Source organism: Cetorhinus maximus, chromosome 6 (assembly GCF_964194155.1).
Source record: "Cetorhinus maximus chromosome 6, sCetMax3.hap1.1, whole genome shotgun sequence".
NCBI classification, from domain to species: domain Eukaryota; kingdom Metazoa; phylum Chordata; class Chondrichthyes; order Lamniformes; family Cetorhinidae; genus Cetorhinus; species Cetorhinus maximus.
The window spans coordinates 51,238,453-51,255,829 of record NC_135884.1 but is presented as its reverse complement, the minus strand read 5'-3'; the positions used below and the strand labels follow the sequence as shown (position 1 = coordinate 51,255,829).

Here is a 17,377-nt window from a genome sequence, read left to right as displayed (position 1 = left end):
CCTATCACCCATTGTGTCTATATGCTCGTCAACCTACATTGAGCCCCCGGTCAAGCAATGCCTTGGTTTGAAAGTTCTCATCCTACCATTGAAATCCCTCCATGACCTTTCCCTTCCCTATCTCTGTTACCTCCTCCTCCAGCTTTGCAAAATCTGAGAGAACTTTGTATTCCTCTAAACCTGGGCACTTACGTACATTCCACCGCCCCCCACCCTCCACTCCCCATTTCCATCATCCATTACTTCATCCGTCTAGGCCCAAAGCTCTGGAATTCCTGCTCTAAATCTCTTCTGCTGTTCAGACTAGGGGATGAGTTGCCAATCAGGCGGATTGTTTTTTGTGTGTTGATGTAGTTGCCCCCATTCGGTCAAGTGGAGAGTTGTTTGTCGCACAAGGACTTGTGGCTTGTGAGGAGAACCAGGAGGTGGGCCACTCGCTCAAAACACTCAGCCTTTGATTTGTTGTAGTCGCCATAGCATTTATTGTCTGGTCCATTCGAGTTTCTGACATCAATAATGAATAGTGTCCCGGGCAGGGCGAGAACCCTCTTGCTCTTTACATCATGCTGAGGCATAGTTCATGTCCACCTGAGTCAGGAATAGTGACATCACTGGTGAAAAAACAGAAATATAACTTGACATTAACTGTTGCTTTGAGTTCAGCCTGTGTCACAAGATTTACTTTGCTTTTCAAAGATTCGCTGTACATTCCAACACAGGCACTCCATTTGGGATACTGTCATCGACTTTGGTTGAAAACTAAACTTTTCAGAGTGAATTTGCCAGCATTAATGTAGCGGACATTCTGAGCCTTCAGAATATGGCAGTGATAATTGTTCTTTTGACATAATTGATTATTTTCACTTCGGTAAACAATAAAACAGTATGAGGAGCTTTCACACTTCGGTATCCATCTCATTGGGGAGCAGCCGTCCCTGGCCCTCCAGAGCCAGGAATTTGAAGCAGCTTTAAGGTGTTGAATTTGTCCACAATGAGCCGGCAGGAGTTGTATCAAAAACAGAAACAGAAATACCTGGAAAAACTCAGCAGGTCTGGAAGCATCGGCGGAGAAGAGCACAGTTAACGTTTCAAGTCCTCATGACCCTTCAACAGAACTAGCTGGTCAAGGAACATTGTGGGTCACGCCTTGGCTACTGCTGGACTACAAAAGGCTTTTGTACGTGTGCAAACACTCTTATAGAGCCCTTGAAATAAGTCAATTGACACAATTTGAATTCATGAATTCCCGGCTCATATTGAGAGCAGAAAATAACAAAGGATCCGGTCACACACAGGTTTATAGCTGCATCTTCCAAGAAAAAAAATGTTTCAGTCAAGCAGGTTAGGCAAAAGCTAAACTGCTGAAGTACTCTGACTGCGATATCGATCTTGCCTTGAATGGCTTGACAGCTGAGCGAGTGGAAGCAATAAAGAATACTCGCTCAGTTTAATTTGCATTGACTCAGCCCCAACTGACGGACTGTTTGTAGCAAAAGGATGTGATTCTGCACAATTTAATGTGCCTGTTAACCGCCCAAAACAAATCTGGCGATGATTGAATGATGGTAGGAATTTGGTGTGGGCTGGAGATTGCTTGGTTGAGCAATGGTTGTCTTGTTTGGTTTCAGAAGCTGCTGCGGAGGCTACGCCATTAAAAGTCTGGAAGGATTGGTACAATTTTCGCTCCCTGATCTACATAATACAGAATCACAGAATCTCAGTGCAGAAGAGGCTCTTCGGCCCATCGAGTCTGCACCAACACGTGAGAAGCACCTGACCTAGCTACCTAATCCCATTTACCAGCACTTGGCCCAAAGCCTTGAATGTTATGACGTGCCAAGTGCTCATCCAGGTACTTTTTAAAGGATGTGCGGCAACCTGCCTCCACCACCCTCCCAGGTAGCACATTCCAGACCGTCACCACCCTCTGGGTGAAAAAGTTTTTTCTTACATCCCCCCCTTAACCTCCTGCCCCTCACGTTGAACTTGTGTCCTCTCATGACTGACCCTTTAACTAAGGGGAACAGCTGCTCCCTATCCACCCTGTCCATGCCCCTCATAATCTTGTACACCTCGATCAGGTCGCCCCCTCAGTCTTCTCTGCTCCAACGAAAACAACCCAGTCTATCCAACCTCTCCTCATAACTTAAGTGTTTCATCCCAGGCAACATCCTGGTAAATCTCCTCTGCACCCCCTCCAGTGCAATCACATCCTTCCTATAATGTGGCGACCAGAACTGCACACAGTACTCCAGCTGTGGCCTCACCGAGCTTCTACAAACTGCCAAAAGAAATAGAAATTAAAATATATTTTCTACCTGTCCTTGCAGCCTGCCTCTCTCCCTGCATTGTGGCTGAGCTTTAATTGAAATGACATTCTTCAGATAATGATGGTATCATGTTTTTTTAGCCCAGTTTTGTACCTCAAACACAAATTACATTTTTTTTTTTGAAAGTTATGCTCTCATCTGTGAAGTCTCAAAATGAATAATTACACCTGCAAGCACTTTGAGAATTTATTATGGACTGTGTGGCATTGAATTCCACAGTTTTTCCACAGACTGTACTTTCCTGATGGAAGGTTCTGTACTTGATCAAACATTATTTAATGTACACTGAAACTCAGTGCTACTCCAGTGCAGATGAAACGGCCAGCGGACGTTCTAGCAAGCTGAATACAAGTGCAAAATAATGCAATGGGTGCTCTGAAGAGATGCTGCACTCCTTGATTGGCAGAGTAAGTTATCATGGACACAAAATCTAATCCATTTAAGGGTGTGAGGTGTAACTATGTTTGAGATCAGTTTATATCTGTGCTGACAGTGTAAAATTTCCATCTTGCAAGTTGAAGGTCTTTGAGTTTAGTTAAGCTATTGTTTTAGCATGTCTGTTACATTAGTATAGTGTCAAGGAGGTGTAGGGACTGAAAGTTGCTTCTGTCAGTAGAGTTTTTATCTTTCATAATTGTGAATTACCCTACTCCACTGCCCTTTCATCTTTTGGGACCCATTTAGAAATCACGTCAAACTGTCCCTTTCCACAGTCGACAGCATGCCCTTATTATTCAAATTTATCCTGTCAAAAAAAAAACCAAGGCTGAAAACCCTTCTAACTAAGTTGTGACGAGGTGTGACAGATATTTCTCTCAAGCTCAACATTAAATACCACTTTTGTAAGCAAACGCTTAATCTGAGCACAAGTGTGATATTAGCCCAGTCTATATGTGCTGTCTGGGGTTAAACTGAGCACGTGTGTTGCTGTGATTTGCTGAATAGAGTGGCACAAGCATCTTGTGCCCTCCAAGATAGCAAAATGAGAATTAGTTGACAGACCACTTGGCTTAGGTTATAATCTATATATCTGATTTATTAAAAAAATAAGACTTTACAGCTGTGAGAGATCAGCAGAGTAGATACTCCTATACTACATTATATCTCACTTCACAATGATTAGATGTCACTCTATGTAAAAACTTCCAATAATACCGAAGCTGGACCAGCATCTGTCGTAGAAATTTTAGCTCAACTCCACCCCATAGTGCATTCGCCTGCTTCATAGCATATCAGTGGAACATCAACTGGCCATTGCCTATCAGATGATTTTCTGTGCCTGAGGAAGGAGCTGTCAGTCAGCCACTTTCTCCAGAGAAATCCTTTGACACAGTACCTGTCATCAGAACTCAAGATGACATTTTACAGCCAATCGCCATTTACTCACCAATCAAAAGGTCTTAGTGACACTTGGCAGGTTTCTTGCAGAGCACATTTGATTGACAATCCACCCTTTGAGGATGATAATACACATGTAACATCTGGATCTTCTAATATCCTGTCATAGGCTTGGGATGATTCAGTAAACGCTCAAACTCTTTGGGGTGACTGCCTGTACGTACCAACCCGAACAAAAGGCAGACAAGGGCCTTGGTGGTATTTCCAGATGTACATGTCAATGTGATTTTCTTCTCGTGCACAGAGAAACCCAGTCTGCAGTCATTGAATTCTAAGTAGTATGCTCACAAATAATAAAAAAAATTAATTCCCTATGATGTCTAGCAGAACAGATTTCACTTCTGTCAAAGTGGATAGAATTAAAATAACAAGCAAGCAAGAAACAACTTACATTGTTACATATACCTATTTCTGTGAAATAAATACATTCAGACCAGTGGATTTATGCTGGTGTTTCTTCTCTCTCCAAGCTGTCTTCTGCCCTTCTTCATCTAACAACCTATCAGCATCTCCTTCTATTACTTTCTCCCTAATGTGTTTCTTTACCTCCTCCTTAAATGCATCTATGCTATTCTCTTCTTTTAATCCCTAAGGTAGTGAGTTCTGCATCCTCAGCAATTCTCTGGCTCAAGAAGCTTCTCCTGAATTCCCTATTGGATTTATTTGTGACTATTTTGTATTTATGGCCCCTAGTTCCGATCTCTCTTCAAAAGGGAAACACTTTCTCAACGCCTACTCTATCAAACCCTTGCATTATCTTAAAGATCTGTGAGATCATTCCTTAGTTTTTTATTCCTTTTCTAGAGCAAAGATCCCTTCTTTTGACAAATGGCCTGTGGAGATTCAAATGAAATTTCCCTGTTCCCTTGGGGTTTTCCGTTTGGGGAAGTTTTTTCATCCTGCAAATTTCTTGTTTTTCGAATTAATCTCTGCATTTCATCTCCAGTTACAGCTTTTTAGTATTTTAGGCCCTTTATAATCAATAGAATCACAGAATGGTTACAGCACAGAAGGAGGCCATTCAGCCCATTGTGCCAGTGATGGCTCTCTGCAAAAGCAATTTATCCCAGTACCACTCTCTCCCGCCTTTTCCCCATAATTCTGCAATTATTCCGCCTTAAGGCATATTCAATTTTTTCTTGATAAGTATAACATCTCAGTTCTGGTATTCCATTGAATCTTTTTTGCACCTTGTCCACTATTTCTCCAACTACCATAAATCGTAGATTTACCTACTGATTCCACATTTGAAATTGCAGTTGGCACCTATTTTGTCAAAAACCTTACAATGAGCTTATAGTTGAGCACATTAATTGTAAACTTGTATTTATTTAATCAGCAAAGGAAAATATGAGAAGGATAACATTGGAACATGGTTCCTCATGTGGAAGCACTGTGCTCCTCAGCAAATGATGTTTCTTTGTGTGAAACCCTGGACAGTAAGTGTTGGGGAGGAAACTGCATCACAGTCATGTCTAATTTTACTCTTGTATAGTATCTAAATGTGTGAAACCCTGGTTAATTTTTCCCCTCCTCCTCTGCCCAAGCTCATGGAGGACCAATCTGCATCACCTTCACTGTTGCTCTGAATGAGGTAAGTTCACTCCACACAGACTGTTGATCACATATCTGGTCTGCGTGGCTCACTCCCACAGTGGACAGTGAGATGACCAACATAGTTGTGATGCATTATTTGACACTATGTATTGCCTTATTAGGCATGTTGCAGGCCAAATTACTGACAAATCCTGTTGTTATGGCTGGTTACATGCCCAGAGATGTTTGTTCAACCTCTTGAACTTCGAATGGTATAGAGGTGAAATTCCTAAAGCAAAAGGTATGTGTAGATTGAAGTGAAAATTCTCTGTTCCCACAGGCTTTTCACTTTGGGTAGTTTTGCACCTTGGAAATTTCATGTTTTTATTTAACATCTCCGCACTTATTCTACTTTATAGTTGGTGTTGGCAGTTCTTTTTAATTTAGGGCAAGTTTCACTGATTTTCTAATCAAAACGTGAGTGAATGCTTCTCTCAACATAATTTATGGTGTGATTTCTTGCAGGATTTGTGTAATTACCTCGTATTTATCTGGAGCAATTATGATCACTCCTGCCTTTGAATTAAGTCAAGAGCTTAATTTCCTCACCATCACAATCCATGTCCCATATGCAAAAGTTAATGAAGTTGACCTATATATTGATGGAGTGGACTTCAAATTTTATGCGAAGCCATACTTCTTAAGGCAAGTACTGCAGCAATGAGATTTGGAGTACATAATTTTAATTGTCCAGTCCTTCTGCTAAATTTAGTCGTGCTATAATTTTTGTTACTGTACATTGGCAGGCTCATTTATCACTTTGCTAATGTGGGATGTATTATTACGTTAAAGGCACTTCAAAAAAATATGAGTTGTTAACACAGTGTTTTTAGCCTTATAACCTCCAGCATCTGCTCTCCTTTGTGAAAACAGATTAACTCTTCCAGGAAGGATAGTGGAGGATGGCAGAGAAAAGGCTTCATATGATACTGATGCAGGTAGGGATGTTAAATATATCGCTTGTGTTAGCTTTCATCTCTGGTAAAATGGTTTCAGCTGGTTGTAAGGATGTAAAATATGATGATGGACTGTTATGCTATCATTACTGGTTTGAGAGTATTTGAAAATCAGCCCAGAAGTATCTGTGTCTTTGTGACATAAAATATCTTTTAGCTTTGCTATTGAATTTGTCCACATGTAATTAATAATTTGGCCACGTTAACTGTGATAGTATACATATTTATTATATCTCTAGTAGAGTTTTCTTTCCAGTTCATTATTCTATATTTATTTTATGTGTGCACAGTATTTCTGTCCCCAAGGTGAACATGTTATTTTGGGTAAAGCATCTTTTTGCTCCTTTTACACTTAGTATTGGTGTGAACCACTTGGCTTTTTGGTAATGATGGCTAAAATGATCAGAGGTAAACTCCTATAACTAAAAATACTTAGCAAAGGAAAGAGATTTGAATGGAGTTTGGGTCTTCAATGTTTGGTGTGTGCATTTTTTCCTGAAACACTGGCTCAGACCCAATTGTGAGCAGGTTAGTATCTATTGTTTCCAGTGCATTTCCATATAAAGAACGGATCCTCCCAAAGAGACATAATATGCTGACACCAGTGACATATCCCAAATGGATCATTTTGCCCTCTGTCAATTCAGCAACTGGAGTTTTTGCTTCAGCGAATTGACTAAAGCGGCTCAAGCCCTGAAATGGGATGTTTAAATAAAACTTCAAGAAATTAGGCAGCCTGATGATGTAGGCGATGAATTAAGTTCCTAGAACTGATTGTTATCACTGTCTCCTTTCAACAGTCCAGACAGAAATGACTCCACCCTATGCCTTCTGGCACAGTGGGGAAAGAAGCAATTTGTTGGCCAGTTTAGTTGGCAATACTCTCCTGAAGCCCTTATTAATACCCTACAGCTGGTGGCAGAGCGAAAGAGCAAATGAGAAATGACAGTTAATGTTAGGAATGCACATCTAAAAGAAAATGACTTGGATGTACATGCTGAGGATCATTCAGTCAAAACTCTGTACCTGTCAATCTCAAAAGTGCACCTGCTTCTGCAACTTTACTTTTCTGTGCTTTAGTCTTGAAATTTACAAATTAGTGCCTAGTCCTTTCTTTCTGTGTTGACTTGAATTGTGAAATGTATTCCTCTAAACTCTGCTAGTGGGTGCAAGCCCACAATGCAAACTAATTTGGCACTTATTACCACTAACTTGATAACCTCACTGAATGGTCATAAGATTGGCATGAGAAAGGGAACTGTGCTCACCTTTTCAATTAAGTATTTGTCACCTCATTCAATGTTGTTTCCTTTTGGCTCCAATTTGTTCTGTACACCTTTGTCAAGCACCTTTTATGGGATGTTCTTCTAATTCACATGTATGTAGTGTTTCTAATGTAATAAGTGATCTTCGTGAGAGTTAATACATTTTGTTGCCCCCAGTTCAATATTGATACTGGACACAAAGCATGAAAGGGGAAAAAAGCTTGCATTTATTTAACAAATGTTGCGATATGAAGGGATCTTAAAATGCTTTGCAGCCAATGCATTATTTTTGAGATATTTTGTGGACAAATGTAGTAGTCACATTGCAGTGGAGTTACATGTAGACCAGACTGGGTTAACAGAACCCTAAAGGGCATTAGTGAACCAGATGGGTTTTTATTTTACAAGAAACCAGTAGCTTCATTGTCACTATTAATGAGACTAGCTTTTTATTCCAACTTATTTTAATGAATTGAATTTAAGTTTCGCAGCTGTCATGGTGGGATATGAACTCATATCCCCGGCACATTAGTCCAAGCCTCTGAGTTACCAGCCCAGTGACATGAGGACTATGCTACTGTGGCCATAGTGAGGACATACCGCTGAACAAAACATACTCCCTTTAGCCCGACTCTTATCAATTTTGGCATTTAGCCGTCTCCTGTTCTCCACCTAATCAACTCATAGGTCACTCTTTTTCTTTGTATCTGTATGTGGCCTCCTTCCCTCCGCCCCTGCCCCGCTTCTCTTGGTCACTTTTTCAGTTGCTTCTTGCAAACTGTCCATCTGTATTACTTACCAGGACTGAAAAACAAAATGTTGATATATCTAAATCTGAACATATCCCTTTTCCACAACTGCTGCCTGGCCTGCTGAGTGTTAGCAATATTTTTCAGTTTTGGGCAGCTTGTGATACTAGCTTGCAATTAAAAAAAACTTTTGTTATGTTTGCCTTTTTAAGCAAGCCACTTTGCATTGAACTCCTCATTGAATGTAATTATCTTGTAATAATCAAGGGAAATTGGATTGAATGTCCTCTTTTTGTATTTTCTGTGAAAATCGGGTAATTTTCCCCAAGCTGCATAATACAAGGTGAACTTCAAGTTTTGTCTGTGTTGTGCAACATGAGGACCTTTTTTGAAGAAATGCTTTCATTCAACACCGAGTCAACAAAAAGGAGACTGATTTTGCTGGCCTGTGGGTGTGTGTAGAATGTCCTCACTTGGAGGACAGGAACCACATCTGAATTTGAGAATGCACCTTTCTTTCTTCACCAAACTGATGTGATGCTTTAACTGTAACCTCTCCTAACTCTGGGGCATATGATCAGAGTGGAACAGATGAGGGTGATTTGTTTAAGCTGACAAAGCCAGCAAAGTGACATAGAACGTACAGTGCAGAGTGAGACCTCTTGAACTGACTGGTCCATACCTGTTTATGTTCCACATGAGCCTCCTAACACTCTCCTTCATCTAATCCTGTCAGGAGCTTGAAATATTTAAATAACAATTGTTGTTGCGAAGGATTCAAGTCTATCCTAAATACATTCTTGGCTCTAGTGATGTTACTTGGCCCCACATTTTATGGGAGTTGATTCCAGGATAATCCTAGAGGGTTGGCAACCCCTACACCCTTTTGCGTGTATAGCTATTCAATCTGAAGACAAACCGAGTAAATGCTATGTGAGATCGGGTTTTATATGCATCATTAAACTGCTTTATTTGACAGGGACTCAATGCACAGAGAAGCAGTTATGGTCAAAATCAGTTACTCAAATGCTTTGTACCTTCACCTTAAACCTTACCTATTAAACCAAGATCTTTGTCCACTGGTGCTATTGTCACCTTTTTTAACCCAGTGTCGCTTTTTTGTCTTATTAAGCTCCTCTGATGGACCTTGGGCATTTTACTGACTGAAAGGTACTCTAGAAATGTGTTGTTGGAATGATTAAAAAATGAATAGTGCCCTGCTTTTTCACACCTGTGGGTCGTCTTAGTAGACTTGAACAAGATGTCTTCTAACCAAACTCCAGCATTTCTAAGATAAAAGCAAAATACTGCGGATGCTGGAAATCTGAAAGAGTCATCTGGATTCGAAACGTTAACTGTATTCCTCTCCGCAGATGCTGTCGGACCTGCTGAGTTTTTCCAGCTATCTTTGTTTTTGTTCCAGCATTTCTAACCTCTTCTCAGCCAAGCCCCCACACTATCCCTTTTAAGAAATCCTGACTGTCCTCACAGCCTTGTTTGGATTGCCTTTTGACTTCACTGGGTCATCTTCTAGTCAAAATTGATTGCCAACCCAGCCGAATTTGGCAATGACCGCAGCTGAATTGTTGCAGCAACAACAATTTAGAATGATTCTGACTGCTGTCTGAAGCTGAGCCAGACTGTTCGCAACCTTGGTGTTGTGTTTAACTCTGAGATGAGCTTCTGGTCACACATCTGCTCCAACACCAGGATACACTTGTATGAATTGTGCAGTTTTGCAGCAATGATCACCTTTTTTTCAGTTTGCCCATTTTTTTTTAAGACTGCCTACCTCCAGCTCTGTAACATAGCCTGACCCTGACCTTGCCTTGCCTCATTTGCAGCTGAAACCCTCATCCATGTTTTTGCAATAGCCAAGTCCGAAAGTAACAATGCCCTCTTGGCTCGTTCCCTCACCTTTCACACTCAATAAACGTGTGCTCCCCCAAAACTGTGCTGCCCATATTTTAATTTGCACCAAGCCCCATTCACGTATCACCCCTGTGCTTGTGGCCTACACAGGCTTCTGGACTGAGAACATCTTGATTTTAAAGTCCTCATCATGGATATCAAATCTCTTCATGCCCTTGCCTCTCACTATCTCAGTAACCTCTTCCAGCCGTCCAAATCTTTGATCACTGCACTCCTCCACTTCTAAAATCTTGTGTGCCCCCAATTTTTAATCTCTCCATCATTGACGGCCATGCTTTCAGCTGCCTTGACTGTAATGTTTGGAATTCCCTCCCTAAGCCTTTCTGTCTCTCTAGCTCCCTCATTTCCTTGAAGATGTTCATCTAAACTTACCTCTTTGACCAAGCTTTTGATTATCTGTCAGTGACGTATTATCTCCCTTGGCTTGGTGTCAAATTATTTTTTTATTGATAATACTCTCATTAAAGTGCCTTGGGATGTTTTGCTATGTTAAAGGCACTACATAAGCGTATGTTGTTACTCATTGTTGGAACGTTGAACTGTCATCCATTTTCTCCATGCATTGTGGTCTGGATGCCTTTTTGAATTGTAATCTGTGTCCCTCAACCCTGCCGTCAATCAATTTAACTCTTTCAGAACTGAGTCTAGCTCAATATCAACATTTTTTAACACATATTAGATCAAGGTATGTCCACAAATATGAGTCACAAATATTTATTTTACTCCTTTGCAACTCCCTAAGAACTTTCTAGATTTGAATAAAGCAATATGTCGCTATTTAGTGATATTTAGGGATCTAATGGTTCTCTAGATGGTTCAAATGGAGTTGCTAATTAGGTAGTGACCAAACCGATGTGATTGTAATTTGATTTTAATGGAAGATTAAAAATAATTTTAAATAGACATGGGGAAGAGAGATGATAAAGTTATTAAAATGGATTCAAAAACGCAGCTGAATTGGTGAAGGAAGTTCAGGTCCTTTGTGTTTCTTGTGTATAGTGTTTTATAAGACAATAATGGATCTGCTTTAAGGTGGCGCCACAGACACCCAGGAATGATGTTGGAATAGCTAATTAGGGTTGTTACAGTTTTTCTAGCGCTTCTGTAAGGTTCCCAGCTACTCTATAACTTCTTTACCAGATGCAACATCTTTTGTAATGGAACGTATGTCTTCATTCTCTTTGTATGATTAGTGTAGCCTACACTCATCAATTAATACTGAAATACCTTAAGTCACTTAGCCGCATTAAACGCCTACCATATTTGCAGTGCTATTGTCTTCAAATATACTCCAAAATATTCTCCAGTATTTGAAGTGATGGAGACTTAAAAGCCTGATTAAAGGAAGAACTGACTCAATGCGGAAGATATGCTGGGGAACCAAGAGTCTCGTGAGAACGAGGAATTGAAGGAAATTAGCGTTAGTAAAAAAGAATAGTGTTGGAGAAATTAATAGGACTGAAGCCAATAAATCCCCAGGGCCTGTTAATCCACATCTTAGGCCACTAAAGGAGGTGGCCATAGAAATAGTGGATGCGTTGGTTGTCATTGTCCAAAATTTTGTAGATTCTGGAATAGTCCCGGCAGATTGGAGGGTGGAAAATGTAACCCCACTATTTAAAAAAGGAAGGAGGGGAGAAAACAGGAATTACAGACCGGTTAGCCTAACGTCAGTAGTAGGGAAAATGCTAGAGTCAATTATAAAATATGTGTTAACAGGACACTGAGAAAATATCAACATGATTAGACAAAGTCAACATGGATTTATGAAAGGAAAATCATGTTTGACAAACCTGCTGGAGATTTTTGAGGACGTAACTAGCAGAATAGATAGGGAGAACCAGTGGATGTGGCGTATTTGGATTTTCAGAAAGCTTTTGATAAAATCCCACATAAAAGGTTAGTGTGCAAAATTAAAGCACATGGGATTGGGGATAATATATTGGCTTGGATTGAGAATTGGTTACCAGACAGGAAACAGAGTAGGAATAAATGGGTCTTTTTTGGAGTGACAGGCAGTGGCTAGTGAGGTACCGCAGGGATCAGTGCTTGGGCCCTAGCTATTCACAATATATATCAATGATTTAGATGAGGGAATCAAATGTAATATTTCCAAGTTTGCTGATAAAACAAAGCTAGGCGGGAATGTGAGTGGCGAGGAGGATGTAAAGAGGCTTCAAGGCGATTTACAGGTTGTGTGGGTGGGCAAACACATGGCAGATGCAGTATAACATGGATAAGTGTGAAGGCATCCAGTTTGGTAGGAAAAACAGAATGGCAGAGTATTATTTAAATGGTGATAGATTGGGAAATGTTGATTTACAAAGGGACCTGGGTGTCCTTGTACACCAACCATGGAAAACAGGCGTGCAGGTGCAGCAAGCAGTTAGGAAGGCAAATGGTATGTTGGCCTTCATTGCGAGAGGACTTGAGTGCGGGAGCAAGGATGTCTTACTGCAGCTGTACCGGGCCTTGGTGAGACCACACCTGGAGTATTATTTGCAGTTTTGGTCTCCTTAGCTAAGAAAGGATATACTTGCCATAGAGGGAGAGCAGTGAAGGTTCACCAGACTGGTTCCTGGGATGGAAGGATTGTCATATGAGGAAAGATTGGGTCGACATTGTATTCACTGGAGTTAAAAGAATGAGAGGGGGTCTCACTGAAATGTATGAAATTCTGACAGGCCTGGACAGACTGGATGCAGGGATGATGTTTCCTCTGGTTTGGGGGAGGTGGTCTAGAACAAGGGGTCACATTCTGAGGACACGGGGTGGATCATTCGGACTGAGATGAGGAGAAACTTCTTCACTCAGAGGGTGGTGAACCTATGGAATTCTCTACCACAGAGGGCTGTGGAGGTCAAGTCACTGAATATATTTAAGAAGGAAATAGATTTCTAGACTCTAAAGGCATCAAGGGATGTGGCCAGAGAGCAGGAGTATAGCGTTGAGATAGAGGATCAGCTATGATCATATTGAATGGCAGAGCAGGCTTGAAGGGCCGAATGACTTACTCCTATTTTCTACGTTTCTACACTGAGGCAATGGTGGTAAATGGAATGTCTCGATTGCCATTATACGAATGAATTTCATTGCACTGTTTGATGCCAAAAACTACCATCCCTTATTCCTGTTAACTTCTGTGTGTTTTTGTTTATAGGAATCTTTACCATAAAGGTTCCAAAAGAGACCCCTGAAGAATACTTTGAGGGGCTGAATATGCTGACTGCGCTTTTGGCACCAAAGGGTTCAAGATCTGCAAAGCCACTGCTGGAAGAGATAGGTATGTTTTTTTGCAGTCTGAAGTGTGCCTTCACTTGCCCCCTCCCTCCCCAATTGCTTCCTTAAATCAAACCATTATAAAAGCTGTCTGAGCATCTGAATGATAAAATCCAATAATGTTGCTGATTGGTTAGGGGTGGTGGATAGTTATTGAAGTGCCCTTGCCCAGCCTCTGAAGCATTATTGCAAAGGGATTTGCTTGGGAGATTGTCAATAGGTAAAAATATTGATTGTTTCTCTTGACATTTTTGTTAGCTGCTGTGTGACATCTCATACTAACTCAGTTGGTCCTTTCTTCCCTGAGATCAACTGGAATGATGGAACCAAGAGGAATCATAGAAAATAGTTTGTGATTGTGCCAATGTAATTATTGAATTTGTGATGATTCATTCAATTATATTTAAAATTAGCTAATGGTATCAGAAGTCCCATTGGAATTCGAAATTATACTGGCAGCAATGGCAGTAGATGCATACAAATCTCCAGTGCTGGATTAACACTCCTCCTAGCAGACTCAAACTTGGTTTCAGTGAATTTAACTTGGCTTGGTTGATCTTTCCCTGATTTGTACCAGCTCAGCCCCTCAACTGAACACCATTAGCAGCATCACAATTAGCAATGAAAGGAAGAAAAATAACATTACGAATTGAGTTGTGTAACTGTCACCGTCTTCTTAAAAGGAGAGTACACTTGAGTACTTGGGTCTCAGTTGTTAAAAACTCTTTACAGTTTGGAATTTAACCCTGGTTATTAAGACTCTTTTGCTGTTGGAGTTGCAAGGTTATTTCACAAAGTTAGCGACCACATAATAGAGGAAACCAAAATAAAATTCAATCTTCGCCAGAGTCATCACACAATTATTGAAGGAACCATTTTAATGTTGTTAGCATACTCGGGGTTAAATGTTCTATGTATAATATGAGAATTATCTATTTTAGTTATTTTAGCCTTTCCACCATCTACAAGGCACAAGTCAGGAGTGTGATGATATACTCTTCACTTGCCTGGATGAGTGCAGCTCCAACAACACTCCAGAAGTTTGACAGCATCCAGGACAAAGCAGCCCGCTTGATTGGCACCCCATCCACAAACATTCACTCCCTCCACCACCGACGCACAGTAGCAGCAGTGTATGCCATCTACAAGATGCACTGGCGGAATTCACCAAGGCTGCTTTGACAGCACCTTCCAAACCCATGACCGCTACCACCTAGAAGGACAAGCGCAGCAGATAGATGGGAATACCACCACCTGGAAGTTCCCCTCCAAGTCATTCAACATCCTGACTTGGGAAATTATCGCCGTTCCTTAACTGTAGCTGGGCCACAATCCTGGAACTCCCTAACAGTGCTGTGGGTGTACCTACACCACATGGACTGCAGCGGCTCAAGAAGGCAGCTCACCACCACCTTCTCAAGGGCAACTAGGGATAGGCAATAAATGCTGGCCTAGCCAGCGAAGCCCACATCCCGTGAATGAATAAAGAAATTAGTTACTGAATTAATAGTGCACTTTCAAAGTTCTGACTGTTAATACAAAGCTGCCTCAAATTGTTCACAGTGTCAATTTTGTGAACAGGAAGCGAGCAATTCAGCCCCTCGAGTTAGTTCCACAATTCCATTAGATCGTGGTTGATCAGAACCTCAACTCCATTTAATTCCCAGTTGCTTCTTATCCCTTGCTTTCCTTACATAATGAAAGTCTGTTGGTGGTGTCTAAAAAAAATTTCAATTGATCCAATATCCAGAGCCTTCGAGTGAAAGATTTATTTTGTACTTAAAGAAAATGTTTCCTAATTTAATTCTTATATGACCTGGCTGTACCTTTAAGGTGATATTCCTTGTTCTGGATTCCCCAACAGAAGAAATAGTTTCTCTGTACCCCTATCAAATGCCTTTAGCATTTTAAATACTTCTAAACTCAAGGGAATACAAACCAATTTAACGCAAGTTGTCCTCATAATCTAACCCTTTAATCCCTGGTATCTGCGGAATCTGTGCTGTACCTTGTCCAAAAAGCTGAATGAATACTCCAGATGGAAGGTGAATTTGGGGCAAATGTTTGAATTTACAAATCACATAGTCTCACTGAAATTGTAAATGGACATGCATACTCTGTACCTGAACTCAGACCATTTGCTAACGTTTTGGGCAAGTTGAAATATGCTCTCTGTGAATATGTTAATAAACAATGGCGGTTGCTGAGTTGCCGTTGCCTCTTTATAACGTTACAACTGTTCCCCACCTTTGTTCAACCTTTCAGAGCAGAATGGATGAAATACTCTTGCAATTTCTTTTGCAGAGCACTCCATCAATGCTGAAGAGGAGGAAGATCAGGAAGAATTTGACTGGGAAATTGAGCAAACTCCCTATGTGGAACTGGAAGGAAATGTTATAAACTCAAGCTGTTTCTATGGCTTTGGAAACCTGAGATCAGGAGTCTTCAAAAGATTGCAGGCAAGTTTTTAGTGTGCTATCATTTGTACTGTATAACCGATAGTGTTGAACGGTCACTCCACTTTCACTGTGTTGCTGCCACTACAAGGAAAAATCTATGGTTTTAGTCTAAGGAGACTGAAATTAGAGGGAAGCGTATTAAAAACCGGATCCCATTGATCGACACACTCTTTCACAATCCATAGAGGGTTATTATCCTCAATGTCATAAAAGCAGAATTATATTGAATGTTAAAGCACTTTAAATGTTTAAGTAGTATTTACAAATTGATTAATTGTTAGATTTTGTACCTTAATGTTGAACCTTTATAAATCTAACTAATTTATGTACATATGTAAAATAAATGAGCAAATATTGTATTGTGCAGTGTACCTAATGTTTTAAGATGCATCTTTAGCTATAACATTCTTCGTTTCTGTTCAACTCAGTATCTTTTTTCAAAGAATTTTAATAAACACTTAGTTTCAGTGAAATGTTATTCATTTTGGGTATTTGAGGTGATTGTGTCAATTTGAGAAATAAGAATGTACAAATTATGTACTTGTTATAGCTTTGGTAGTTGAATTTTAAAAATGTCTTGAGCTGACAGTTGTGCAGCAGGCTGAGAGAGCGTCTTTGTTCATGGTAATGATTACTTTTCAGTAAAATACTCATTGAATTCCTGAAGCCAACTAATTCCCTCCATCTGCATTTGTTGATGGTTAAAAAGATTGGCGCTAATTACTTGTGCCTGTGAAGCAGAGAAAAGGAGGAAGAGAGGGCAGCGCAGGGGGAGAAGCTGAAAAGGAGTGTAGGAAAGAGGGAGTGAGATAGAGGAGGAAGAGAGGAGGAGAGACAATGTTCAAAAAAACAGCAATTTGAAGGTTAGTGTGAATTTTTTCAATACGGAAAAATAAGCAAGTTACACCTTCATTGGCTTTTTAACCATTGAAGATGCCTTGTAGACTGAGTATTCTTTAAATTGTCAGAATTCAAATTATATTTTGAAAAATTGCTACCATTCTGAGAATTTTACATTTCTGGTTGGGGTAAAAAAAATCAAACCTTGGAGCAGTTAAAATAGTTTTAAATACTAATACTAATCTGTGTTACTAATCTGGAACACAGATGCATTACTGTGACTTGTATTCTTTAACAGCAGCCTGCTGCTCCTATGTGTCTTTGCCTCGCATGCACCCCTGCCCCTTCTATTTTTGTCTCTCAGATGAAAAAATGCACGCAAATCTCAAAAATGGTATGTGTATGAGGCGTTTATGTATGTACTTATGAACTAGATATAAATCAAGTTGATGTATGTGATAGACTTTGTAGCACCAATATCCACAGAGCACCACCTGGGGGAGCCAACATGCAGGTGGCTTTAAAACAACAACAACTTGCATTTTATCTTGTGCCTTCAATGGAACAAAATGT

General features: G+C 40.3%; 1 protein-coding gene across 2 annotated transcripts in view; it reads left to right on the top strand.

The window, feature by feature from the left end:
- Positions 1-17,377, top strand: part of shq1 (SHQ1, H/ACA ribonucleoprotein assembly factor) — a 124,225-nt gene that overhangs the window by 11,075 nt on the left and 95,773 nt on the right. The window contains exons 3-7 of one of the 2 annotated variants that reach the window (XM_078543723.1): positions 5,276-5,322; positions 5,790-5,969; positions 6,198-6,262; positions 13,387-13,509; positions 15,810-15,964. In XM_078543723.1, the coding sequence (XP_078399849.1) occupies positions 5,318-5,322; positions 5,790-5,969; positions 6,198-6,262; positions 13,387-13,509; positions 15,810-15,964 (528 nt within the window). In that variant the 5' untranslated portion in view covers positions 5,276-5,317. The remainder of the gene's footprint in view (positions 1-5,275; positions 5,323-5,789; positions 5,970-6,197; positions 6,263-13,386; positions 13,510-15,809; positions 15,965-17,377) is intronic. The other variant, XM_078543724.1, reaches the window with a different exon arrangement.